This window comes from Heterocephalus glaber, unplaced genomic scaffold, assembly GCF_053883595.1.
Source record: "Heterocephalus glaber isolate CG9 unplaced genomic scaffold, H.glaber_assembly_v1.0 deba00001861, whole genome shotgun sequence".
In the NCBI taxonomy this organism is placed as follows: Eukaryota; Metazoa; Chordata; class Mammalia; order Rodentia; family Bathyergidae; genus Heterocephalus; species Heterocephalus glaber.
The window spans coordinates 267,182-293,928 of NW_028258501.1; the positions used below are offsets into that span (position 1 = coordinate 267,182).

The following is a 26,747-nucleotide window of genomic DNA, read 5'->3' on the forward strand; positions in this document are numbered from 1 at the left end:
AAGGAATCCAGAGGGCGGGGGTCTTGAGAGGCAGGGCAACCTGGTGTCTGTCACTGGCTTGAGGTGATTTCTCCAATTTGCAAGTGTCACAGCTGCACCCACCCCCACACAGCTAGTGCCCTTTCGGAGCAATACCAGGCTAGGAAGGTGACCTGGGGACAGAAGGGCCTGCAGCCCTGTGTCCCTTGTGCTATACACCGGCGAACCCCCCTCCCCCCGCCTTCCTCTCCTCCCTCCTCCTTCAACCCTCCACCCCCTCCCTTCTCCCTGTCCTCCTCCTCCTCCTCTTCCTCCTCCTCCTCCTCCTCTTCCTCCTCCTCTTCCTCCTCCTCCTCCTCCTCTTCCTCCTCCTCTTCCTCCTCCTCTTCCTCCTCCTCTTCCTCCTCCTCTTCCTCCTCCTCCTCCTCTTCCTCCTCTTTCTCTTCCTCTTCCTCCTCCTCTTCCTCCTCCTCTTCCTCCTCCTCCTCCTCCTCCACCACCGGCTCCCTCCCTTCCCCACCCTCCCTCCCTGCCTCCCTCCCTCCTTGCCTCCCTCCCTCCTTGCTCAGAGCTGCGGCTGGAGGCTGGAGCCGAGCGCACCGCGCACCGCACCGCGCACCGCGTACCGCGTCGCCCCGCGGCCGCCACTGCCGGTGCAGAGCGTGGCGAACCCTCGCAGCAGCCCTCGCCTGCCGCAGAGGGTCCCGCTCCGCGCCGCTGGCCAGCCCGCCCGCGCCCGGGCCGGGCCGTTAGGTCCTTGGAGCAGATCATTGCCGCCGGGCGTCCGCCCGCAGCGACAGCGTCAGCCAGAGCCGAGGCCGCGGTGGCGGCGGTGCCCATGCCCGGGTAAGTAGTGCCCGGGGTGCTCGGCGCAAGCTGGGTGGGCGCGGGCGCTGGCGGGGGCAGAAGGGCGGCCCAGCAGGTGGCGTGGCGGCAGGTGGGGGGACCCAGGTCCTCTCCCAAGGCACCTGCGCCCAACGCCGCCGGGCCTGCGTGTCCTTGCGGCACCCCGGCCAAGCGTCACCCCGGGGCCCTGGAGCCGGCGGGCAGCGCCCCCCACCCGCACCCTGCGCCCCGCATCCCGCGCGCACGCGCATCCGCGTCCGGGGAACAAGGCCGCTGGGGGCTGCCTTGGGGGGGGCTCGGGGCAGGAACAGCCTGGGCGCGGGGCCTGGGCCCGGAGTCACCGGTGCGCACGCACCTTCCGGGAGCCTCGCGGCACCCCTCCCCCTGCGCCCTCGTACTGTGTCATCCTCCGCCTCGCACGTTCGCACACTGTTCCCTGCACGCCCACATAGCTGCCCGCCGAGCCCACCTCTGGCCTGGACCCGGCGCCCTGGCTACACTTGTTTCTCCATCCTCATCTGTGTGACCTTGGCCAGAGGGTTTCTGCTGTTTCCCAAGGCTCCCAGGGCTGCACGCGCCAGCCTAGGATTCTGCATTGGGGAGCTCCTGCCCAAATGCTCTACGCTGTGGGACAAGGTCCCCCCTGCCTAATGCGGCTGCTGCAGGGCTCGGTGGCTGGGCCCACTGAGGAGGGTGGGAGGGAGGGTGAGGGACCCTGGCCTGGGCAGGGCAGTGGGGGCGTCTGAGTGAGGCCACAGTCCCCTGCACTAGGGCTGGATCACTGAGGGAGACCACCCTGTCCCTCACGGGCAAGGCCCTGAGCTGCTGATCTAAAGTGGGTCAAGCCCAGCCTGCTCCTGGCTGGCTCCCTACAAGAACTTGGGCACCAGCCTGGCAGGTGCCTCCTGCTCGTTCCTCCTCCACTCATCCCCTAGCTCTGTCGCCTCGTCCCTAGCCATCACCCCTCCCTGGTGTGTGAGCATCTGAAAGCAGGAACTGGCATGGGCTGTGTGAGTGCCCAGCATAGGCCTGACAGAGTGACCTTGACCTCACTGAATCTGCAGACTCACCCAAAAAGAGAGGAAAGACCTGGATTTTTGTCCCCATTTTTCAGATGGGTTCATTGAGGCCACAGGAGGGGAGGGGACGTAGTGTTACATTGAGAGCATGGGTGTTGAGCACATGGCTGGGACACTCCTATGTGTGCATGTGGGGGTCATCCTAATAGTTATCCTAATAAGAGCTCCAAGCGTGTCCTGGATGCCTCATCCGTGTCTCACATCAACTACGTGACTGAGCTGCTGTTTTCATGGCCTTGCTTTTCACAGAAGAGGAAACGGAGGCCCTGGGTCTTGGAGAGGGGAGCTGGGATACAGAGCAGGGGAGCCAGGGGAGTGAGGCCTAGCAGAGGGACCAGGGTCTCGGTCCCTCCACTCTGCAGCCGGAGAATGAGCAGGCCGGTCGCAGGGCCGGACAGCTGTGGTCCCAGGCCATTGATTGCCTTGCCTCGAGGTGGGGGAGGGCCAAGGACGCAGCCCGGCTCCGTCAGCCCAGCCCGGTGCGCGCCCAGCATTGCCAGGTGGTTGGAGTGAGGGGCAGGCATGCTCCGGCACAGAAGGGGGTGAGGCAGGCAGATGGAAGTGGGGCGGCGTGGGAGAGGGCGCTGCACAGAGCCAGCAGGAGCGCCAGGCCTATGGGGAGGGAAGCCCTGGCATCGAGGAGCATGCTGGGAGAGTGCCCAGGGCAGGTCCCTGGGGGCGAGAGGGCCAGAGGAGACTTGGGAGAGCTTCCTCAGGCTCCAACATCAGGAGCTGCGGGCTTTGGTGCCAGCTCAGTGCCCAGTGGTCTTTGTGACCTTGGCCAAGTCCCTTCCCTGCTCCAGACCCGGAGAGGGTGGGGGTGCGCTCAGCGGGTTCTGTGCTGACATTTAAGGGTTTCGAGCTGGGGAGGTTGGATCATTCCTGAGCTAGCAGCAGGAGAGCTTGGGCCGTGAGTCAGGGATGCTGCTCTCCGGCGACCAGAGAGGCAGCCTCGGGGTGTGAGGTCAACTTCAGAGCCCCTTGGAGGACAACCTGCGGGAGCTCAGTGTGCCGGGGTCCCTGGCCACCTCCCGTGTCACCTTGGAGAGCACCTGAGTCTGCTTGTACCCCTCTGACTATAAACTGATGGCTCTTGGGCATCACCATCAGAGGTCCGGTCAATCATGACAGTAATAACAGCAGTCACCTTTGCCAGACTCTGCTCCAGGCACTTCCCAGACATCCCCTGAACTGAAACTAGAATCCTTTGAAGCAAGTATACTTGTGACAGAGAGTCATTTGCAGCTGATCAGACAGAGGCCCAGAGAGCTTGGGTAACTTGCTCCTGGGCTGTAGCCAGTAGGTGGTAAAACCAAGACAGGGCCACAGGCCCCCAGGCTCCCGAGTCTGGTCTGTGCATGCAGCCACTTGGCCCATTGTCCCTAGAAGTATGTGCTGAACTTGGCAGGAGGGAGGATTGTGTGCCCACACTGATGCCCAGGGGTCCCTGCTGGGGGGAGGCCAGGGATTCTTGGGAGACCCCGCAGCTCAGAAACTGCAATGCTGCTGTCCCCACTGAGAGAAAAGATGAAAGAGGTTTTCTGCCTATGCAGAGCAGGTTAGAGAATGATTTGCTTTTCAGTAAGTCATTTGTGTGACCCCTTCAGGGGACCCCTATGAAGGAGCAGCTGACAGTTGGGGACCTGGGCTATGACACACAAGGCAGACACTAACCTTAGCACCTGTGAGTGCCACTAACTAGCGTCCTGGGCAGGCAGGCAGAGGCCATACCATACCGTACTGTACCGTACAGATGGCTCTTCCTGTCCCCTGCCATTTCCCAGCTCCCCACTGTGCCTCTCTTCCCCTGCCCAGGATTGGCCAGCAGGAGCCAGGCCATCAGCTGCCTGGTTGGAAGGCCTTCCCCTGCCTGGGCACCTTCTGTCGGGTGGGCCATGCTGGCGACTGGCCTGGGAGCAGCCTGGGGAGAAGGGTCCAAGCCATGTGGCACCGGGACAAGGGGAGGAGGCTGTCCTGTGCAGGGGGACCCGGGTGTGTGGGGAGAGGGGCGAGTCCAAGGCCGTGTGGCTGGTGAATGGCAGAACCTGGGTACAGGCAGGAAGGCTGAGGCTCAGGAGATCTGGGGCCAGCAGGAAGACTCTGAGCACTGGAGGTATCTGGAGACTCGGCTTCAAGACTTGTGCAAGGGAGCCACACTATCCACGCCCTTGTAGGGTGTTTGCTCCAAGGGGTCCTGAGCCGGCTACTGCTGTCCCATATGTGGGCCCTCAGCAAATGGGCGACCATTCTGTTTCAGTGAGCAGTTTCTTCATGGCCGGGCATGCTGGGCAGGTCACCCTGAACTGCATAGTGAGACCCTGTCTCAAAAACAAACCCAAAAAAGGACCTAATGAAATGTTTAGCCAGGCGTGGTGGCTCGTCTCTGTAATCTCAGCACTCTGGAGGCTGAGGCAGGAGGATTGCTATAAGTTCAAGGCCACCCTGGGCTCCACAGCGAAACCCTGTCTCTAAACAAAAATTCTTTCACTAGTCACTTTTGAGAGCCACATTAGCCACAAGCAGCGATTCATTTAAGCCAAATCACACGTTTTCACCGACAGTCACACTGACACAGGTCACGTGCTCAATAGCCATCGGAGGCTACCATATTGGATGGCACAGGGAGAAAATCTTCCGTCACTCCAGAATGTACCATCCATGGCACCTCACAAGGATCCTGAAGCCACTTCCAAGGCCACTCCCTTGTGACACACAGCTGCTGATAGGCTGGCTCCTCAAGGAGATCTGGGGACTCAGAGACATTTTAAGAAGCGTCCCATGATTGGTCAGGCTCTGATCTGAGCACTTGATAAGTGGGGACCCAGGTACCGGATTGGGCTTGGGTAGATGAATGTGCCCTGTTGTCAGAATGTGGCCAGTCAGGCCAGGGGCCCTGTTGTATTGGTTGGACAGCCATCGAAGACTCTGCCCCTTACTTATCCGACCCTGTTTCAAGCAAGCAGAGCACCATGCAGGCTCCATGCATACCATGGAGGGTATCAAAAGTCCATGTCCTGCATGGTGCTTTGCTAAGCGTGCGGCCAGGCACCTCTGGCTGAGCTGCAGGATGGGCAGAGGCCACAGTGCCAGTCCCAAACTCAGCTGAACAGCCTTAGCCCTGCCGCCCTAATGGACCGTGCGGATAGAGAACAGTCCCCTCCCTCAGAATCGTCTGTCACTCAGCCCCAACTTAGAGCCACCCCAGGCCACTGTCCCATGGTTGGCTCCTGGTGACACTGTTGGGCAAGGGAGACCACAGCCTGCTGAGCCATGGGGGTGCTGGGCCCGCCCTTGGTTCACTCCAGCAGCCCTCCTAGGCCCAGCTTGGGCCAAAATGCAGACATGCCCACTTCTGGGTCCTAATTAGGCCCCACCATGTGCCCAGAACACAAAGAGAAGCCCGGCAGAGGGCAGCAGCGGAAGGGCCCAGGCAGCTCTGCACAGATGGGCAAGGCAAGGTACTCTCTTTGGGTTAGGCAGGGTCTCACTGTGTAGTTTAGGCTGGCCTCAGACTCACTCTGGGGCCCAGGCTGGCCTCCAACTCCCAGCAATCTTCCTGCTTAGCCTTGCAAGTAATGGGATGACAAGCGTGTACCACTACGCCCTGATTTTTTTTTAATAATGTCTGTTTCTTCCTATTTAAAAATAATGTTCTTAACATGCTTTGTATAGAAAGCCCCTAACACACAGAAAGTCAATGACAGGCACTCCCTTTGTCCTGTCACCAAAATGCAAGCCAGCATTCCCATTTTATTGGGCTTGTTTTTGCTCCCTTTTCTTAGCAAAACCTATTTATTTTCACATTACTGTAATTATACCATGGGCTCAATTGTGTAATCTTTTTTTTATTTTACATAAGCGTTTTCTTTATTAATGTAATCCCTTCCTAAATGAACATTTTTTCCAAATGGATATTGTTTAATTTTTTAAAGATTATGAAAGCAGGAAGTACTTATTGCCAAAATAAAGCGTGAAGTTGAAACAGGCAAGGAAGAAACTTGAAATGACAGTTCACTCTTGACAGTTATTTATCAATCACCCAGGATGGATCAGGGCGGTCCTCGGTAATTACAATTTTTAATGGCTGAATAGTATTCTCTCAAGAGATTGTAATTCGCTTAATTATTTGGCTATTTTTGGAAATGCAGGCAGCCGGATTTATTTCACCCTTCTCCGGGAGGCCACCCTGAGCACCCTGGAAGGGAGCGAGGCTGCCCTGAGGAGGTTCCCACACAGGAGCTGGCCCTGCTGGCCTTAGGCATTAAATCAACCTGCCCTAAGTATCTAGGCCACAAAACATCTACTTTAGCCAGCAGTTTGCCAAGTTTTTAAATTGCATCTTTCTTTTTTAGCCAATTACCTATTCCTCACCTTATTTACTGAGGTCTTAATGTTTCTCTTGTGGGCTTGAATACATCATATACCAAAAAATAGCAGCAATTCAACATATTTGTTGCAAACACTGTTTACCTCTTTGTTCTTGCCTTTTCAAGTTTTCACGCAGAAGGTAAACACGTTTTTGTCACTAGCTTTTGTGATTTCTTCCATTACTTCTAGGCGTACAAAATCCCTTGCAGACATTGGAGAGCCAATCGCTTCTGGGTTTTCTGTGTGTGTGTGCGTGCTTGTGTGTAGTTGGACTTTTAAGATACTTGCTGAATCTTTAACCCAGGGGTCAGCAACTTCTGCAAAGGGCCAGATAGTAAACATTTTCCACTTTGCCAGCCCTGTGGTCTTTGTCCCAACTGCTCAGCTCTGTGTGGAAACATGAAAACAGCCACAGATAATGGTTACACGAATGGGTGTGGCTGTGTGCCAATAAAACTTTATTCACACACTCTTGGCTGCCAGACCCTTGGGGCTGTAGTTGTTGAACCCTGTTCAATGCAAAGGAAATTCGGCTTGGGGAAATGTGAGGTGCAACCTTGGCCAGGTGGCTAACCACATGTCTCCATTTCCTATATCAAATCAGTTGTTTCCTGGCTGATTTATATCCACTCCCTCTTCCTCTCTTCAGCACTCGGTGATGCGTTTCCTGGACATCGGTGGAGTTCCTTAGCAATGGGTGTGTCCCTAAGGGGACAGGTGCTGCTAGCTTCTCTGCAGACACCATGGGCTTACCTTGCACAGGTTGGTGGTGGGGTCAGGGGAGCATGATTGTGAGCAAGGGCCCCAGCTGGGGACAGCCGGATGGCCCCAGGACACCAGAGCCCCCTGATTAGAGGCTGGCCATCTTCATTTATAGTGATGGTCACCTCAGATGACGGGACATCTCTGCTTCTCTTTGGGAAGCCACTAAATGAAGGTGGCCCTGCTCCACTCAGCAGGGAACGTCATCGGCCCCTGGACTGTCCTAGCATTCCCCGAGCTCCGGCATCAAGGCACAAACCTGAAACCAGGTCGAGACGTGTGGAGTGGCAGGCTCATTGCTGAACCGACATGGGCGATCGGCCAGAGGCATGGCAGGTAGCACAGGTGTGACAGAGGGGAGGGGCGTGTGCCCAGCGCTGCCTCCTGGGCAGGGGCTTCTGGCCAATGCTGCACCTCTGACTACCTCCCCAGGTGGGGGGAAACAGCACATCTTGGTTCAGGGCCACGGGCAGGCAGGCTGCCACCTGGAGTCGGAAAGGGCTGGGGGGCTGGGGGGTGAAGTCTGTCCTCAGCACCCCTGCCACCCAGGCCAGTGTCCCCTGTGGCCCATGACTCATCTGCCCGTAGCTTGATGACCAACAGTGGGGCCTTTGCTCTTAGAAACCTGTCCCAGGGAGCAGCCTGTCCTCTGGCCAAGGACAGCAGTAGGCTGTCCATGTCCAGGTGATCCAGAGTGACACACGTAACTGTAGGTGGATCAGGGTGTCAGGCAGGTGGGTCCTGGCAGGATCTGAGCTTCCGGGCCACCAACTGTCCCCTGTGCCCCTTTCCTCCTCCCTGGAGGAAGAGACAGCAGCAAAGCAGTGTCATCAAAGCCAGGGCCAGGGTGGCAGGGCCTGGCTTTCCCTTGGGGCAGGGGAATGGATGGGGTGCAGGTGCTGGTCATAAATGTCCCCAGTCCCAACTGCACTCTGCCACCCTCCCACAGCCACCCTCACTGCCGCCACCAGCTCCTCCTGGGCTCGAAGTCTCCGTGGGCACAGGGGTAAGCATGGGAACTGGTGGAGGGGCCCAGCTGTGTCCCTGATGGCCTGTGGGTACACTGAGAGGGACCTAGATCCTCATGGTGGTGTCTCCCCAGAGCTGCCCTTCTGCCTCTGAGGGAACCCCATTCCCTTGGGCACCCAGGGGCCACAGGAGATTAAGTACTTATTGCCAAAATAAGTAGCTCCAAGCTCTGTCCGTGTGATCCAGGCTGCAGCCAGGCCCTCAGCAACCTTCAGGTCCTGCCATTATAGCCAGCGAGGATTGGCAGCCTTTTGGGTGACCCTCCCTGGGCTGCATCTCCTGAGGCATCCTCTCTCTCTGTCTCCCTCGGGAGCACATTGGCCACTGGCTCTGACACTATCACTGCATTTGGCAGCAGGCATCTGGCCTCAGGCACCTGGACAAGTGGCACCAGTCCTTTGTGTCACTCAGCTTCCATTTTAACTGCCCTTTTCTGTCCCACAGCCCCTGCTCCAGCACCTTTGCCAGCCCGTCTGCCAGGAATGCCATGGTCAGTGGCTCTCCTAGGGTGCAGAGCGGCCTGGCCCCAGGGAAGGGGGGCTTCCAGACCCACCCCCGGGTGCCTGGAGTCTCCATATAGTGACAGGTCTGATCAGGTCTTTCTCCGCTTGGGTTGGCTCTCAGAGTGAGTCAGCCAGGTCACAAGAGGGACACATAAAAGGCTTCTGTGCACGTAGTTGGAGACTCCTGGGGTGTTCTGAATCTGCAGCCCCTGACCTTGACCCCAAAGACTTCAGTCTGGTTCCAGAAACCAGAGACCCCGCCTCCCACCAGGCTCTAGGATGGGGCCCTAGGGTCACTTTCCTCAGGGGGACATGAGTGTCCCCACAGTCTACTCATCTAGCAGCTGCCCATCCTGGCTGAAAGAACTCATCCCCCAGTCCACTGCCTCCCCAGGGCCACCAGGTAATTTCCTGAATTACTTGTTCCCACCTTGGCCACTTCCTGTCCTTACATCTGTCTCTGGGATTGGAAACTGGCAGAGCTGAGGAGACTTGGGTACCTCTTATTCCAGTCTATGAAGGGCTGGCGGACAGGGACCCAGACATGAGGTCCCAGCCCCTTTGTGGGCTGGCATCCTACATAGAAGCCAATCCTGGGGTTTCTGGGTCCCCTTGTCCTGTTGGGCCCCTTGTGTGCATCCATGCTCCCACTGCAATGCGGCCACACCGCCCGCCACTACCTCACAGCTCGCCTAATTGGATAATTAGCGTCATTATGCTTCCTGCCCATCGGCTTCTCCCGCTCTGTCTCTCCACAACAGGCATGACTGCGACTCCTTCCATGTAGTTGTGGCCCCTGTCACGGTTCTTCAAGGCCCAAGCCAGACAGGGGCTTCCGACTCCCCTCCAGGGCCCAGGGCTACCTGGCACTGCGGGGCCAGCTGGGTGGAAGTGTGGACTTCTCCCCAGAAGCATCTGAGGGAGCCCAGAGCAATGGGGGGGCGGGGCAAGCAGGCCTGAGACACCCCTGGGATGAGAATGCAGCCCACAAGGCATGTGGGTCCTGCCCCTGCTCGAGCAGAACTCTCTGGCCTCAGTGGTGAACTCTGGAGCCAGCTGGTCTGGGCTTCTGGGTGGGTAGCAGGAGGAAAGGCATGATGGGGTGCCCAAGAAGGGCCAGAGGGGACAGGCAGGCTCAAGAGAGAGTGCGGTTGTGGCTCCTCTTCCGGAGCAGGGTGCAAGTAGCAGTCCACTGGCGATGCTGGCCTGGGACCATTGCTTTCACTGTCTCTCCAATCTGCTTCTGGGACAATGTCAAATGGAACAGGTGAGTGGTGGCTTCCTGGAGGCTCTGGTTTCTTTTCTCCAGGGCTCTGACTGTGGATTCCACATGCAAGATGGTGTGAGGTAGCTGCTGCAGCTCCTGTCATTATATCAGCATCCCAGGCAGCTGGAATGAGGAAAAGAGCAGAAGGAGAACACATTCCTTCCCTTGACGGCCACCACCTAGAGATTGTCCCTTTCACTTTTGCTCACATCCAGTTGGCCAGATGGTCATATGTAGCTGCAAGGAGTTGGGAGAATATAGCCACTAACTTAGGGCCAGGGATGTAGCTCAGTGGCACTGTGCCTGCCCAGCAAGCGCAAAGTCCGGAGTTTGATCCCAGGTACCAAATATATATATGTACCACTAACTGGATGACAAGACACCTCGGTAACCATTCAAACCAAGTCTCTGCAGAACCTTCTGGGGGTTCACCAGCACCCCTACGGCACATTTTGTAAACTGAACCTATCCACTGTGAAGCTCGCTCAGCTGCGCTGTTCCTGTGCAGCCTAATTGGGTGTCCCACCAGCTGGGGCAGGAGGTGGGTGACAGTGTGAAGGACCATTCCAGCAGTGCATTTTCCACATGGGCAGAAACAGCTGTTGGGCCTGAGGGGCAAGACAGTGTGACCTGTCCCTATTAGGCACCAACTCCGGTTGTCCTCTCCTCTGCCCTGGCCCCAGCCCACTGGCCACTGCCCCGTGAGTCTCTGACCTGCTCCCTTGGGAGCCCCTAGAAGTGGGATCAGATGCTGTTTGTCCTTTAGCGCCTGGCTCCTGTGTCCCCAAGGGCTATCTATGCTGTCCCAGCTGAGTGGTGGCCCGCTGCAGGAATGGGTGCCATCTGCTTGCCTATTGCTCCCTGTGTGGGCACCAGGCTGCCTCCATCCTGTGGCTGGCATGGACCTGGCTGCCCGGGTGTCTGTCCAAGTCCCTGCTGCCGTTCTGTGGGGGCTGTACCTGCACATGGGACTGCTGGCTCCCGTGGCAGTCCCATGTTTCACATCTTGCAGGACTCCCATGCTATTTTGCCCATGTTCTATGGCTGGGCTTATTTATTTATTTATTTATTTTTCTGGTACCAGGGATCGAACTGAGGACCTTGCACTTGCCAGGCAGGCACAGCGCCACTGAGGTACATTCCCAGCCCTGTGTTTTGTTTTTTTGACATAGAGTCTCACTGTGTGGTCCAGGCTGGCCTTGAACTCACCACGCAGTCCAGGCTGGCCTTGAACTCATGGTAATCCTCCTGCCTCAGCCTCCCGAGTGCTGGGATCACAGGCATGCACCATGACACCTAAGACGGCATTTTAAGCTCCTGTGTGGAGGAGCCCATGCATGGCTGGCACGGAGCACGGATTAGAAGTTCTCCCCTCAAAGGTGGGGTGGAACTGGGTGATTTCCTGGTTCCTGCCACCTAGAGGACGCTAGACTTGGGCTTCTCTGGGTTGCAGAAGCCTGTGTTGGACCCCGACTAGCAGGGACGTCCAGTGCCTGGAGTCGAGCCTCTGTGTGGGTACTTCCTGGCGTGGGGGCGAAGTGTCAGGCAGGCGGGTGTGTGCACCTCGGGGAGGGGGCGCCAGGACAGCACTTGACCCTTTTGTGCTCTTATTGTTTTTGCCCAAAGCTGTTACCTTGCACTTGAGAGCCACGCAGCGATGCACAGATTGTACCGAGAACAGGGGAGGAAAGAACAAGCAGCAGGGGCGGGGGAGCCTGTCTCTTTAAATCTGTTTTCTAGCTTCATTTCCTTCTCCTCTCCCATCCTCCTCCCTCTGCCAGCGAGTGGTGGGGCGAAGGCGACCAGGCGCTGCAGTGATGGTGCCTCTGAAATATTAATGAGGCTGCTCTCTGCAGGCCGGGCTCCTTCCTCCCCCTCCCCCTCCCCCTCCCTGGCTGCATGCAGGCCTCGTCCTTGGAACCCTTCTTTCCCCTCCCAGGTGTCACCAAGATGCATCAGACAGGGGTGGGCAGGAGTGAGAGGGTCTTGTATGGTGGAGGGGGTATGGGAGATCAAGGGTTAAAGGGGTGGGGGACACCAGAGCCCTCTCCTCCCATGTTCCTTCATCTCTTGCCGGGCACCTGGGCTCGGCTTCCATGTGGCCCCCAAGCCATGATGTCATGGGCCTAGCTGGTGGGAGATGTTCTCGTTACTGAGGTCCCAGTGACCTGGAGTGACTACAGCCAGGACTTCCTGGCTTCTAGCAGTGCTGGCGGCTGCTCTGTCCACCCCCAGGAGGCAGGAGCACTCTGGGACAAATATCCCGTCATCAGTGTGGGGACACAAGCCCACATGGGCTTGGCAGGCGCCAGGCAGGGGTCGCCCTGGGGCTGTTTCCAGCCTTGAGGATAGGGTAAACTCTAATGTGTTCTCGGGCACCAACATGGGGGCAGCGGGGCCTTTTCTCCCTGATTCGTTGTCCCCACACATAGCAGGTGGCCGAGGCCTGCCAGGGAAGCTACTTGGGGGACTGCCAGGGTTTCCAGCATGGGTGGCCACGACTCGCCTCGGGTCACATGGAAGGCCGAGCCCAAAGGCCAGGGCCAAATAGGAGCCAGGTGTCCAGTATCTCCAGCCCTGCCCAGGGCTCTGTTTTCCAGGAGGAAGTGGGACACGGGTGTTGGCATCTGCAGATGCTGGGTGGCTCGAAGCTTGGTGCCAGGAGTGGGGTCCCAGGAGGAGAGCCTAGGGACAGAGGTGCCCCTTGCTCGGGAACTCTGCAGCTTCCTGGAGGTGGTGGGCTGCCCAGAAGCCCATCAGGGTGGCCAGAGAAACAGCCCTGGAAGGAGGAGCCCTGTGCCTCTGGCCAAGTGACTATGACATGCCAGAGGAAGAGTCTTAAGAAGGCATTCAGGTGCTGGGGTTGGCTGTGTCCCTCAACGCTCCCTCTGGCCCCGAGGCAGCAACCTGTTGACAGGCACCCAGCGAGGGCATCTCTGTCCCCGCCCTGCCGAGCCAACCAGTCTGCGCCAGTGTGCAGTGCATGCCGGAAGATCCAGGCACCCCTCAGTGGAAGTTCTAAACTCAATTAAGCCCATTAAAGTCTGCAAGGTGAGGGAGTGCAGAGACAGCCCTGCCCCTGCCCTTTTGGTGCCCGCAGGCCGGAAATTCTCTTCAGGCCTGCAGAACCCATAGGCCTGGACCACTTCCGTGATGGCTGCCACCCTTATCCAAACTGAGGCAGGTCATGGCCCAGGCGTAGAGACAACTCAGGGGGACAGAGCCCATGCCACCTGCTCTCTGCAGCAGTCCTCATCTTCACCCCTGGCTCTGGTCTGCCCTGTGGCCTGTGAGTTCATGAAGACAGTGCCTGCCCCACCCCACTATGTCCCCGAGCTGTCCAGAACGAGAGTCCTCTACCTCCAGGAGCTCTGGCTTCCTCTTGGAGGGCCAAGCCCCATTCACTCATCCCTCCGGGCCCCTTTCCCCAGACAGGGCTGACTGCATGGTGGGCTTGCTGCCAGCTACGTAACCATGCATCCCAAAGAGCTAAGCTCCTGCTGGTGGAAGTGGGTCCTGGGTCACAGGCTGAGCCACAATTGATTATGGTGGAGAAGTCACTGGCAGACTTTCCTGGGAACGTGTCGCTGGGACTGACTGAGGAGTTCGTTGGAGGTCGGCAGGTGGAGCTGGGGAGAGGGTGTATGGCCCAGCAGAGTGGTGGCAGCTGCGGGATGCGGCTACAACAGGATCCAGGAGGTGCTTGGAAGGGACCTAGCCCTCCACTCACCCGGCTGGGGATTGGACCCAGGGCTGTGGTGGAGCCGGTGGGGGACTGGAGAGTCTCCAGTGATGGTGCCTGAAGCGAAGCGGGGAAGGTGGCGACTCAGAGGCACAGCAGCTGGTCGCCTGAGGGCCACTGTGCTTCTGGCTGCAGGAGGGGACACAGCTTGAGAGCATCAGAAGCTCTGGCCTGGCCTGGCTTGTCTGCCCAGTGTCCTGGGCATGAGTCACCACGGGTCCACAGCGATGACGAGACAGCAGCCGGGAGCAGCTCGGGGAGGACCCGGTGTGGCTCCGTCTAGGTCGGCACCGCTCTTCTATCCTGGGCTGGGCCACAACAGGGCTCAGGGCAGGGATCAGCAGGGCAGTATGGAGCTAGCATGGCCGAGGAGGGAGGGCCACAGCCCCAGCCGAGACCATCCCCCCACCCTTCTCCGAGTTGGGGAAGGCCGAAGAGGCTGAAGGCTCCAAAGGAACAAAATGTCCCCTCAGGCAGCCCCTGGAGAGTCCCTAGGCTGTGGCAGAGGGGTGAGGGAATCAGAGCCTGGGGCCAGAAGCTGCTCACAAGAAGGAGGGCTTGTAATGGCCCGAGGCAGCACCTCTGTGGGCAAACCGGACTCACGCACCATGCACCCTCAGGCAGCCAGCAGACAGGGTGGCAGGGGTGGGGACAGAGCCCACAGATGACAGCTGGACCCAAGTTCTGGGGCTCAGGCCAGAGAAGGCCCAGAAAGGGCCAAGGGCAACAGGGGCAGCATGCACAGCAGAGTCTGGCAGGTGGCCATGGCCATCTGAGGAAGTCACGCAGGCCACTACCGGCCAGAAGTAGACCTGGCTTCCACTGGCTCCACCATGTCCTCTGATCAGCCTCAGGTCCCTATTCTGGAGAAAAGGAGAGTGATTCGTGCTGCTGTACGCTGTGTGGTGCCCTGAGCTCCAGGCCCACCACTGCAGCCTCCCATCCTCTGGCCTCAGTTCACTCCTTGGCCTTCTCCCAGTCCTTTCTCCTAGAGGCCTTCTTCAAGCCTTATGGCTCTTGGCCCTTGACCTTGTTTCTGTCTCAGAGAAGGAATTTGTTTAGTCTTGTTGACCCTCTGTGCCCAGCAGATCAGGCCGGTGAATATTTGTCAGATAACCAACTGGAAGGGCGGGCTGGAGAGGGCTGTGGGACAGTGGGAGAAAATGGCATGGTCCTGTGTCTGCCATTTTGTTTCACCATCTTCCAGAAGTGAAGCAAAGTCACCAGGGGCCTGTGGCTCCTTTTGTTTTTCTCATGTGTGCCGCAGGCATACACACCTTTTCTTGACACCCAAGGGCTAAGGTTGGGACATATGTCCAAATGGCCCATTGTTTCCCAGAGACTCTGGTCCCCTCCTGAGGGCCGTGGTGCTCCCAGCTTCCAGCATTCTGGGCTCAAGTGAGAGCAAAGGTCATGGGCTTGGCCAGCTCCCTTTGGGCTTCCCAAGGCCCTTTATGCTCTCCTTGGAGCTCTGACCCCCACACAACTCCATGGGTGGTCCTAGGTCTGAACCCCAGATGGATGGCTAAGTTCTGCTTCTAAGAGGGCCATTCTGAGCCAGGGGCTCCCCAAAAGGCCCAACCGAGCCATGGTGCCCGGAGAACTCTTGGCTGATGTGACGGCCAAGGCTTGGCTGCGTGCACGGAGACTGGTTCAGTTCCAGGATTTGGGGGCTGCTCCCACCATCAGTAGGCAGGAAGGAGATGTAGGGAAAGCAAAGCTACAGAGGGCTGCAGTCTGGCCACAGAAGGGGGCCCTGGGGCTCCCCTCAACAGAGCCAGTAGCTCCTAGGTCGGGGCCGGGACACTGGTGGGGAGGAACAGTGAAAGGGATGCAACTTCATGATTCTCTGCAAAGGGGGAAGCCCTGTGCCCTGGCAGCCTCAGCTCTTATGTTGCCATCAGGAGGAAGGAGGGTGTGGAGCGTACGGGTGGCATTGTGCTGGGGGACAGTGTTGGCAGAGTCACCAGTGACCTGGGGCTGCTTGTGGCTTTCCCCTGTGTGCCCTTTCTTGGTCTCTTCCTCGTGCGCTCCCTTTATCCCCTCCTCTCTCTCTCCTCTCTCTCTCCCTTGGCCTCCTCCTTTCCTGTCCCCTGACTCCCAGGTGCTCCCAGGGCCACAGAAACACCCTGCGCACTAAGTCTTGACCTGGAGCCCTGTCCATGGCTCAGCCTGCTCCCCGGAGCCTGCCGCAACCCCAGGCCTGAATCCGTGTGGCCCGAGGCGGCCCCAGCAGACCATCCGGGATTTAGAGCATGGCAGCGATACTGGGCACACCTTAATCAGGCAAGGGGGGGACCTCCCTACCCCCCATCCATACAGGCGACACTGGCCTTTGTCAACCCAGTCATTGCCTTGTTTCAGCCAGGTCCCCAGATGGACAGGGAGGGGGGAGCTAAGGACAGGAGCGTCCCCAGTGGAAGGCACTGAAGCCTTCCTTCCCCACCTGGGAAAGCCCACCCACCTCGGGGTGAATTTTGCCCCTGGCCAGTCATGGCTCACACGGAGTATATTCTGGATGGTGGGACCTTAGTTTTGTCTCAACTGCTTCACCTCCTCCTCTCCAGGTGTCCACCCTTAGCTACTGCCCCTTACCCCTGCGCCTCACCGGGCACCAAGACTGCAGGTGGCTAGCCACCTGTCCCTCACTGTGGCGGAGCCAAGGCTGCACCTGCGTGAAGGCCTGACAGGCGGGATGGGCGACATAGCCAACAGCTCCATCGAGTTCCACCCGAAGCCGCAGCAACAGCGGGAGGCCCCCCAGCCGGGTGGCTTCGGGTGCACGCTGGCAGAGCTGCGTGCCCTCATGGAGCTCCGTGGGGCCGAGGCACTGCAGAAGGTCCAGGAAGCCTACGGGAGTGTCAGCGGGCTCTGCCGGAGGCTGAAGACTTCACCCACTGAGGGTAGGTCCAGCAGGTGCTTCCCAGAGCATCCTCTAACTCCCTGTGGGAGGGGACTCTGTGCAGGGGACCCTCGTGGTCCCTTTGGTAACAGAGCCCTGACCCCCTCGTCTAGAGCCAAGGTGGGGGAGGGGAGATGAGGACCCCAAATGACCCCCCAAGCAGCTTCCCATTGATGAAGGAGGGAGACACGACCCCTGCCTACATTTCGGGACTCCCCACATCCTTATCAGTGTGTTCGGCTAGGAGAGACCAGTGGAGGGGAAGGGGTGCAGGATTCGAGTCCTCTGGGCTTGGGTTGCCGGGTACCTTGCCCTGGGAACACGGGTGGCCAAGATGGGGCACAGGAGGTCCAGAGTGCTGATTGGAAGTAGCACTCACAGCTGTCCCACACTGTCCCTGCCCCAGCAAGCCTCCGGAAGCCTCACGGACATCCTCTGGAAGGACTGGGGTGGGGGCCTGGCTGTGGGGCAAAGTCCTTGTGGCTGGGGTCCCCTGTGAGGCAGGGACCACCCAAGGGCCAGGCCCAGCCCCAGACTCCAGAAACTGGAGCCCTTTCTGGCCCAGCTGCCACTGGCCTGGCAAGCCTACCTGGGCTATCCCAGCGTGATGCCAGGCTCACTCCCAGCCAGTGCTGATTGATTTCATCAGCTGCCCATCTCAGTGGCAGCACCTTGGCCCACCCAGTGCTGCTATCCCTGGCCGTCACCCTGGGCTGCTCCTGCACCCTGGCACCCCTGTCCCATCCATCATTCATCGCCAGGCCCTGCCCATTCTAGTTTCTAAATCCATCCCTTGGATGTATGGGCTCCTGCTTGCTTCTTCTGCTCGGTCTGGACTTTAGGGCACAATCAGGATCCCATTGCTCTGGCCTCGCCCCACCTGGGCTTCAGAGGGGAGGAGTTGAGGCTGGCAGGGAGGCTGGGACTTTGGGGACAGTGGCCTCCCTGGTCAGCCACCTGGGTGTCCCTGAGTGTGCAGTGGCACAATCATGCCCATGGACACCCTGTCCCACCCGCCCCACCGTGCACCAGCCTGGAGCGGCATGCTGTTGGGGCAGATGGCCCAGCTCTGCCCCAGAGGCTCTTGCTCCTCCCTGCTTCGTGCCCCCCGCCCCGGGCCTGAGGCCCCCAAGGAGGCTGGGGTGGAGGGCCATTTAGCCACAAGGGCTCTGGCCTCTCCCAGATCAAAGGAAACAGATGGGCTTCAGCTGGCAGCTCTTCTCTCGGCCTGTCAGGCCTTGTTAAATATTTAAAATGTCAAGGCCCCTGGGAACCTGCCGATTCAGCCGCAGCTCACAGGAGCTCGCCTGGTGCCCAGGAAGGGGGCAGTCTTGGAGAAGGGCAGGTGCCTGGGTAGGTGGCCCAGCCCCTGGCTGCCTTCTGAGCACCTGCACTACCCTGCAGGGAGCCGGCGAGGCCAGAGGGGCAGCCCTGCCTCTTGAGCTACACGGGCTTGAGCTGTCTGGTCAGCCAAGAGCCGTGACCCACACTCCCTGGGTCCCCTCAGCCAGGCTGCACAGTCCTCCTTGCTTAGATACAGTGGCTGAGCTGTAGAAGGGCCAGCTTAGCTGCCCCCAGGCCCTATGCCAAGGCCTTGGCAAGGTAGGCAGGCACAGGGATGCCCAGGAGGGGCTCAGGGACAGCGGGGAAGCCGGGGAGGTTCGTGGTGCACCGGGAGAGGGCTTTGTCTTCCGGTCACAGCCCATCACCCCACCGTCCCCTTCGCCTCTGAGGAGACCCCAGCAGCTTCTGGAGCACACCTGAGGACAGCCGCTCTGCTGGTCAGGAACCTTAGTGTGTCCCTGTGTCCCCACCTCCTGTCTGCTCTTCACAGGAGTCCTCGGAAGGAGGGGCAGATTAGCTAAGAGCCAACACAATGTGGTCCTAATCCAATTCCGATGGCATCTGGCCTGTGCTCCAGGCAGGCGGCCCATCTGTGTCCATGCCAACCGGCTAGCCCTGCCCCCGTGCCCTGGCCCCAGGCCGCCCTAGGACCTGCTGGGCAGACCTGCGTTCAGGAGCAGAGAGGCTGCAGCTGCCCTCATGGCCCTCCCCATGGCGGGTGCAGAGGCGGTGGTGGCAGCTGTCGGGACCCCTGCACCCACAGGAAGGCCAAGGCCATAAGGGCCGATGATGGGGAGAAGCATTGCTACAGCAGCAAGGGCAAATCAAGGCCAAGAGCAAGGCCACCCTGCCCCTGGGGACAACCTGGGCATGCAACAGGGCTCTCTAGAGGTAACAGTGGGCTTTCATCCTTCTCAGGGGCCCTGAGCCATGTGCCTGGGGACACAGGGTTCTGGGCCCTTCCCAGTGCTGGCCCCATTTCTCATATCTCCTAGAGCTGAAGGAGAGAAGCTGAGTCTGGAGTGATGGAATGGCCCCTGAGCCAGGCCCCTGGCCTCAGCCCCTCCCCTGCCACCCAAGAGCTGTGGCTAGACAGGGAAGCTCAGAAGGCAGTCAGGGCCTGCCCAGGGGAGTGGTGGCCCTCGGAAAGAGAGAGGCCTTTGGCTCCAGCAGAAATCTGAGCTGCCAGCTGGGCCGGGAAGCAAAGATGCCAGAAAGAGAAAGGCAGGGACAGCTGCGGCCCTTCTGGGTGAGGACAACACCATGTGGCTGTCACCTAGCTTAGATCGGACATTCTGTGGCTGCGGTCCTTCCACCTTGGCCAGGCCACACCCTGGCCCTCTGCAGGGGCTCCCGTCAGCACCTCCTTGTTCTCCAGGCCCTTCTGGTCACCCCTGCCCCCACAGCAGGGGGCAGGGGTGATGCCAGCTGGCGACACAGAGCCATCCGCTCTCCAGGTGTCAGTGTGGCTGGGCACTAGGGGGACACAGACAGGGGAGACAGTGAGAGCAGGAGGAGGGGCTGGGAATCCCAGGGGCCAGGGACGGGGTGGCGTCACCTCCGCTGCCACCCCTAGGGGAGGTGGCTAAGCATCCCTGGAGGCTCAGAGCCCCATGGGAGCTTGCCCACATTATGGGCCCAGCCCCTCAGCCCCCTGACACTGCTGGGGTCCAGGAGTCTGGCCTGCTTATGTCTAAGGGGGTCTCTCCTGGAATTTCTGGTTCTTCCTCCTTCACCCTCCTTGTCCCCTGCCTGGCATTCTGGGGACAATGAGCCATCAGCATGAACCCCTGGGAATCCCATTAACCCCAGCACTCGTCTTCAGGAATGATGGTGACAGAATCAGATGGGGAGGGAGGCCACCATGGTGAGGCCCCATCCTGTCCTACCCTTCACCATGAAACCAGCTCAGGCTTGAGGCCGGTGCTGGCCAGGGCTCTGGGTAAGGCGCTAGGAACGAGGCAGCTGTGGGCCCCTGTGGGCCCTGGGGTCTCACCTGACAGTCAGCCCAGGGCTCAGATCCTGGCACAGCCCCCAGTGAGATGCCACCTGCCACCAGGATGTCAGGCCAGGTCCTCGCCACCGCCACCAGAACTCTGGCTTTGCTTCTCCCCAGCCAGCCCTGGTCCCCTGCCTGCTCTCCTGGGTCCCCTCTTCCCCTCACATGACACTAGCAGTCCCCCTGTTTTGTGTCTCTGCACCCCTCTGGCTATCATGCTCCCTCTCTCTGCTCCTTGTAAAAGAAACTTCTGGAAAGTGGGCCTCACTCCCTGTCTCCAGTGGCCACCCCTCTGTCCTCAGCAGCCTTGCTTTTGAAGGCTTCTGGTCCCCCTGGGCCTTGCCCCCGTGCAGGTTAAGCTGTACGACCCGGCAAATCTTGGGGACCAGCAGGCCATGGGGCCGGGATGTGGCCAAGCCCAGTGGCTGTCTCGGATGCACTGGACTGGTCACTGTGCGGAGCTGGAGATGTCTTCCCAGGCCAGAAGAGTCACCCTTCGCAGAGGGCCCCAGAGAAACCAGGCTGTCATCCCCACCCCTTTGATTGGTAACTCCTCGGAACCACCGGCCGCTGTCTTCTGCTCCTCTGGGTCCCCTCTGTTCTTGCCCCTTGCCGGGCGCTATTGTGTCCCTGCAAGTCCCCACGCAGTGATAGTTGGGAGGCAGGACGAGGCAGCTCAGCTGACTGAGAGTAGATGAAGGAGGCGCGTGGCCTGGGTTGGGGTGCCAGAGACTGGGACCACTGTGGCCCCAAGGCTCCCTGGGCCTGTTTTCTCATCTGGGCATCGGGAGGAAGCCAGCAGCCCCTCTTCCCAGGCTGGGGCTCCCTGTGATGGTCACTCCCTTGTGGGTCTGCCCTGTCCCTGGCCTGGACAGCCCCCTTCCTGTCCCAGGGCACCATCTAGAAGGCTGCTCGCGGTGCCCAGGGCTCAGGCTGGCCTATCCCACCCTGTCCCTCTGTGCTTCTGCCACCCTCGTGGGGCACCATGCAGGTTTGGCGGACAACGCCAATGACTTGGACAAGCGCAGGCAGATCTATGGGCAGAACTTCATCCCCCCCAAGCAACCCAAGACCTTCCTGCAGCTGGTGTGGGAGGCCCTGCAGGATGTGACACTCATCATCCTGGAGGTGGCTGCCATCGTGTCCCTGGGCCTCTCCTTCTATGCACCGCCTGGAGAGGAGAGTGAAGGTGCGTGTCCAGGGGTCTGGGGGAAGGAGAGGAGGGTGGCCTCCCAGATGGCCCTGCCCAGGCTAGCGTGACTTCTTTTCTGCTCCCCTTCCATCCTTGGGCACAGCCTGCGGGAATGTGTCTGGCGGGGCGGAAGACGAGGGTGAAGCAGAGGCCGGCTGGATCGAGGGGGCCGCCATCTTGCTGTCTGTCATTTGCGTGGTGCTGGTCACAGCCTTCAATGACTGGAGCAAGGAGAAGCAGTTTCGAGGCCTGCAGAGTCGCATTGAGCAGGAGCAGAAGTTCACGGTCATCCGGAACGGGCAACTCCTCCAGGTCCCCGTGGCTGCACTGGTGGTAGGGGACATTGCCCAGGTCAAGTATGGTGAGTGTGTTGGTCTTCTGGCTCCCCTTTCCAAGAACACAGTGAGTGAGACAAGAGTTCCCAGCATGGCTGTCTCCTCAAGAGTACCTGCGCCTTCACCTGCAGGGGGCTGGAGATGAGGGACATGGTGGATATGAGACAGGGAGGTGGCAGAGTTTGAGACACAACAGTGGCCCCAGGGAGCAAGCTTCTGCAGAGGTCTTCATCACTACTGCAGGATGCAAATGTTCCTGTTCCCTGGTTAGGTCTGGGTGGTTCCCCCTCTGTCTCAGTAACTTTCCCATTACTGGGACAAAATACTTGACACCCACAATTTAAAGGAGGAGAGGTTTATATTGACTCAGTTTTTAGAGGATTCAGTCCATGGTTGGTTGGCTCCAACACAGGGCAGCATGGTGGAAGGGATCACAGAGGACAGATGGTCACCCCATAGCAGCCAGGAAGCAGAAAGGTGAAGAGCCAGGGACAAGAACATACCCTTCCAGTCACACCCCCAGTGACTTAGGCCCCACCTCCTAACAGTATATTCAGCTGCTGAACTCATTGATGTATCCATCAATCCACTGATGAGTATAATACCCCCATGATCCAATCACATTCTAAAAGCCCCACTTCTAAATACATGAGACTTTTGGGGGACATTTTAGTTCTAAACAATAACATTCTATCCTTGGCCCCCAAAAGATTCATGTCCATTTCATTATGCAAAATACATTTAGCCCATCTCTAAGAGTTGCCAGAGTCTTAACAATTCCAGCACTGCTCACAAATTCAAGTCCAAAGTCTCCTGTGAGACTCATACGAACTCAGCTAAGAACCCCTGCAGAAATCATAAAGAAAATTAAACACTGCCAGTATATAATGGCTCAGGGTAAACCTTTCCATTCCAAAAGGGAGAAATAGGAAGATAGAAAGGAATGGGACCAAAGCAAGACCAAAACCCAGAAGGCAAACATTAACTCCAGTAGCCCCATGTCCAGCACTGGGACAGATGGTGGTGAGCTGTGAACTCCAGAGGGCTTGAACAGCCCCGATCCTATGGCCTTATTGGTTGCAGTGCACATGCCCTTTCTTGGGCTGGCTCTGCTCACTGCCTATGGCTTTCTTCAGGAGAAGTTCCACATTCCTGGAATCTCCTACTTCCCAGAGTCTCCACTGCACTTTAAGCTTTACTCTCACAGATTCATTCACTACCCTCTCGGGGGCACACTGCCTGGCTGCCCAGGCCTTCTTCTGAATCTGGAAGGATCTCTTCATGACCTCAGAACTCTTGCATTCTGCATTCCAGTAAAACCAGAATCACATGGACAACATCAAGGTCTACCACTAACATTGGCAGTAGCCAGACCCCCTTAGACCATGCCAGCAGAGGCCTCTGAATGTCTGGGTGTTGGAGCACTGTGAAATGAATCCCATGGAACCAATTCCTTAGGTGGTCCTTCTCAAGCAGGAGGCTCAGAGACTCTCTTCTTTTTTTTTTTTTTTTGTATTGGGGATTGAACTCGGGACCTTGTGCTTATGAGGCAGGTGGCAGAACCACTGAGCTAAATCCCCAGACCTCAGAGGCTCTCTTCTTAAATGAAAGGTTCACACTTTTCCACCTTTGAGTCTGTGAAGGGTGGAGCCTAGCCAATTTCTGAGATGCCTTCTGGCCACCTTTCCTACAGTCCTGATGCAAAGTACTTGGCTTCTTTTTTGGGGGTACTGGGGATCGAACTTGGGACCTTGCACTTGCGAGGCAGGTGGTAACTTTTTAATGGTAATGTTTTCAGCAATCACATTTTCCCTGGACCCCAACTTAATGGATGCTTCCTTTCTCACCAAGCTGCAAGTTTTCCAAAATCATTTAACTCTGCTTTTTGCTTCTGATTCTCACTGTAGATTGGGCTAAAAGCAGCCAGCAGTACCTATGCTGCAGCCTAAACATTGAGCTGCCTTCAAATTTCCTCTACCAGATCAATTAGTTCACCACCTTTAGATTCAGCATCACATGAAGTCTTAGGATATGGACACAATGTAGACAAATTCTTTGCCAGAATGAAACATACATGGTCTTTAGTCTAGTTACTAATAGAATCCTCATTCCCATCTGAAACCTCCTGAGTTTGGACTTCACTGTTCACATTCCTATCAGCGTTTTAGTTTTCAAGCTCTGGATCAGAATCTCCCATCAGTATCTGCTTACAGCAATTTAGGTCTTCTCTAGCCCACGTCTCCAAACTTGTCCAAATTCCTCCCACAGACAAGTTCCAAAGGGTTTCTTAAAACTGTATGATCAGGGGGCCAGGGAATTAGCTCAGTGGTTCTGCTGCCTGCCTCACAAACACAAGGTCCTGAGTTTGATCCCTGGTACAAAAAAAAAAAAATGTGATCAGGTACAGTCATAGCAATGACCCCCACTCTTGGTACTAAAAGCTGTATTAGTTACTTTCCTATCACTGGGGCAAAGTACTTGACACCCACAACTCAAAAGAGGACAGATTTATTTTGGCTCAGAGTTTTTGAGGATTCAGTCCATGCTTTGTTGGCTCCAAGGCAGGGCAGCATGGTGGAAGGGATCACAGAGGAAAGATGCACACCCCACAGCAGCCAGGAAGCAGAAAGAAAAAGCACAATGGAGGAAAGTTTCACCCTATGTCAGCCAGGAAGCAGAAAGAGAAAGGGAGAGCTCAGGACAAGAATATGCTTTTCCAGATCATGACCCTCCTCTTCTGACCAGGCCCTACTTCCTAATAATAATACATTCAGCTACTGAACTCATCAATGCATTAATCCACTCATGAGTATAGCAGCCACATGATCCTATCACCTAAAAGTCCCACCTTGGAAGACATGAGACTTTGGGGAGACTTTTTAGACCTAAACCGTGACACCCTCTCAAAGGAGGAGACTGAAGGAAGAGGGCTCCCCAGTACCTTTCCCAGGTGGCCAGTCACAGCTCAAGGGACCTCCCCTGGGAAAGCTTGGAGGAGGCAGTGGGGAGAAAGGTCCTAGAGACCCATAGTCTTTGGTTCTGACTCTGGGCCGGCCTTTAGGAGACCTACTGCCCGCTGATGGTGTGCTCATCCAGGGCAATGACCTCAAGATCGACGAGAGCTCCCTGACAGGCGAGTCAGACCACGTGCGCAAGTCAGCTGACAAAGACCCCATGCTGCTGTCAGGTGAGGCCCACCTTCCCAACCAGCCCAGCACAAAGCCAACTTGGAAGCCATTTGGCCCAGCTGCCTGCCCGGCTCACCTGAGCAATGGCCTCCCTAAGTAGCCCTTTCAGCTGAGGAGCCATGGAAAGGCCACTGGGGGCCTGATGGTGGCAGTTGCAGCCACAGAGTAAGGAAGTAGGTGCTGCCAGCTTAGCAGGGCCTCTGTATCTGGAATGGGAAGCACCAAATCGGGGAGAGCTTGCTGGGGCTCAGCATAGTGTTCTTCCCAAATCCAGACCCTTGAGAAGGCCCAGTGGACACAATTCTCCTTTTCCAGAAGGTTATGACTTAGCCCAATATTTAATCCAGTGGGAAATGTAGGCCCCTGGGGGTCCTGTGACTAGCTCTCCACCTGCCCCTCTGTGGCCCTCTGGGTCCTCACTAAGTCAGGCAGCAGGCTGCAGTTTAGGCTTAAGGTCAACACAGTTCTGGTGACTTCTGGGTGATGAGTCCCTGCCTCTGGGATTCCCTGGGAGCGAACCTGCAGGCACTGACCATGTCGCCCACCAGGTGGCGCAAATCTCTGTCTCAGTCTCTGTGTCGCTGTGCCAGGCACTCATGTCATGGAAGGTTCGGGAAGAATGGTGGTGACAGCTGTTGGTGTGAACTCCCAGACAGGCATCATCTTCACCTTGCTGGGAGCTGGCGGAGAGGAGGAGGAAAAGAAGGATAAGAAAGGTAAGGCAACACCAACTTCCGGTTTCCAGAGCTGATGGCGCCCTTTCAGCTAGGTCTCTGCTTTTTCTTCTTGTCTGCCTGCGGAAGGTCCCCTGCTGGAGAGAGCTAGACCTTCCCACCCTCCTCAGGTCACAGCTCTGCAGGCCTGGCCTGACTACTGCTGTGACTCGGGCCCATGCCTGCATGCCACTTCTCTGGCTCTGGCCTCTCCTGCAGCCCAAACCAAGTGGGGAGCAGAGATTTCTAGCCCAGAAGAATCTCCCCAGAAGTCCAGAGAATCCAGATGTGGCTTCCTGCCAGAGGCCTCCAGCAGGGCCCCGGGACCGGGGAGCCAGCGAGGGGACAGTAAGTCTCAGGCTGCAGATGGCCTGGGCCTGCCCACCCCCAGCCTCACAGGGACAGGCTGGCATAAGGAAGGACATGTTAGCAGCCCCAGCCTGCGCCATTTCTTCACAGTCCCCAGCTCCAGGTTCTCTTGCTAGAAGCTTCCGTGGGCCTTGTCTCCTGGCAGCCTGCATCTCCCCACATGGGTACCACCCTGCTCCCTGCAGGCCAGACCCACTGACACCACCTCTTTGCTGCATCAAGCCCCTGTCTCCATGGGCCTCAGCCCAGGGCCCCTCCCCAGTGAGCACCCGGGGTACACGGGCAATAGGTGGGCCCTAGGCATCGTATGGGCTGGGCTGCACTGGGCTAGAGTCCCCAGACCTCTCTCTCTCTTCCTCATGGCCTCTTGGTCACAGCTGGTGGCAGGGAGTCCCTTCCACAAAGGGCCCTCCACCCCACCCCACCTGCACACCAAGGCTCCCTCTCCTGGACTCCTGGAGCCTCCACTCTCGGTGTCCTCTGGGCCCTTCACAGGCTCCTGGCCTGCTGCTGCGCTGTCCCTTCACTGTCCGTGTCTTTCACAGCTTGGTCCTGGCCCCTCCTCTTTGACCTTGACCCCCACCTCGCTCCTCTCCAGCATCCTCAGACTGTGCAACTCAGGGCCCCGGGTGGCTGGTTTCCGGGGGAGAGCTCACTGTGCCCAGCATCTCTCTCTCTGCCACCCCTAACCCTGACCCCAGGGGTCGGCCCAGCCTGCCGGGCATACTTGGAAGGTGCTCCCTGCCCACCTGCCTCCTCTTCTCTGTGGCTGTGCTGCTTGACTACAGCTCCTATGCACCCTTACCTGGAAGGTGCCCGCCTCCCCTCAGGCCTGTCCCCGCTCTAGGCCACCTCTCCCTGCAGTGCTCACCCCAAGCCTCCCTTCTCAGAGGCCTCCCCCAGCCCTCCCTCACACTGCTCTGTGGCCTGTCCAGCAACACCACCTGTTGTGCTGTTTTGTCACCATGTTGTCATCCTGTGTCTCGGGTGTCTCTGCCACCCCCTCTGCCACCCCTCAGTCTCCTTCACCTCTGAACTGCCCTCCAGCATGCACAGGGGCCCTGGGCAGAAGGGACCCAATCTGTGCCTTACCTCCAGCTGGGAGGGGCCTCTCCTTCCTTCTTGGGAAC

General features: G+C 58.1%; 1 protein-coding gene across 9 annotated transcripts in view; it reads left to right on the forward strand.

The window, feature by feature from the left end:
* The first annotated feature begins 493 nt into the window (after positions 1-493).
* Atp2b3 (ATPase plasma membrane Ca2+ transporting 3) overlaps positions 494-26,747 on the forward strand; it is a 60,703-nt gene continuing 34,449 nt past the window's right edge. For 2 of the 9 annotated variants that reach the window (XM_021252263.2, XM_021252265.2), the window contains exons 1-7: positions 559-825; positions 15,680-15,861; positions 16,143-16,478; positions 20,812-21,009; positions 21,116-21,373; positions 24,409-24,534; positions 25,126-25,251. In XM_021252263.2, the coding sequence (XP_021107922.1) occupies positions 16,271-16,478; positions 20,812-21,009; positions 21,116-21,373; positions 24,409-24,534; positions 25,126-25,251 (916 nt within the window). In that variant the 5' untranslated portion in view covers positions 559-825; positions 15,680-15,861; positions 16,143-16,270. Of the gene's footprint in view, positions 826-15,679; positions 15,862-16,142; positions 16,479-20,116; positions 20,367-20,811; positions 21,010-21,115; positions 21,374-24,408; positions 24,535-25,125; positions 25,252-26,747 lie in introns of those variants that run through there. The other 7 variants (XM_021252271.2, XM_013069336.3, XM_021252272.2 and 4 more) reach the window with 7 other exon arrangements.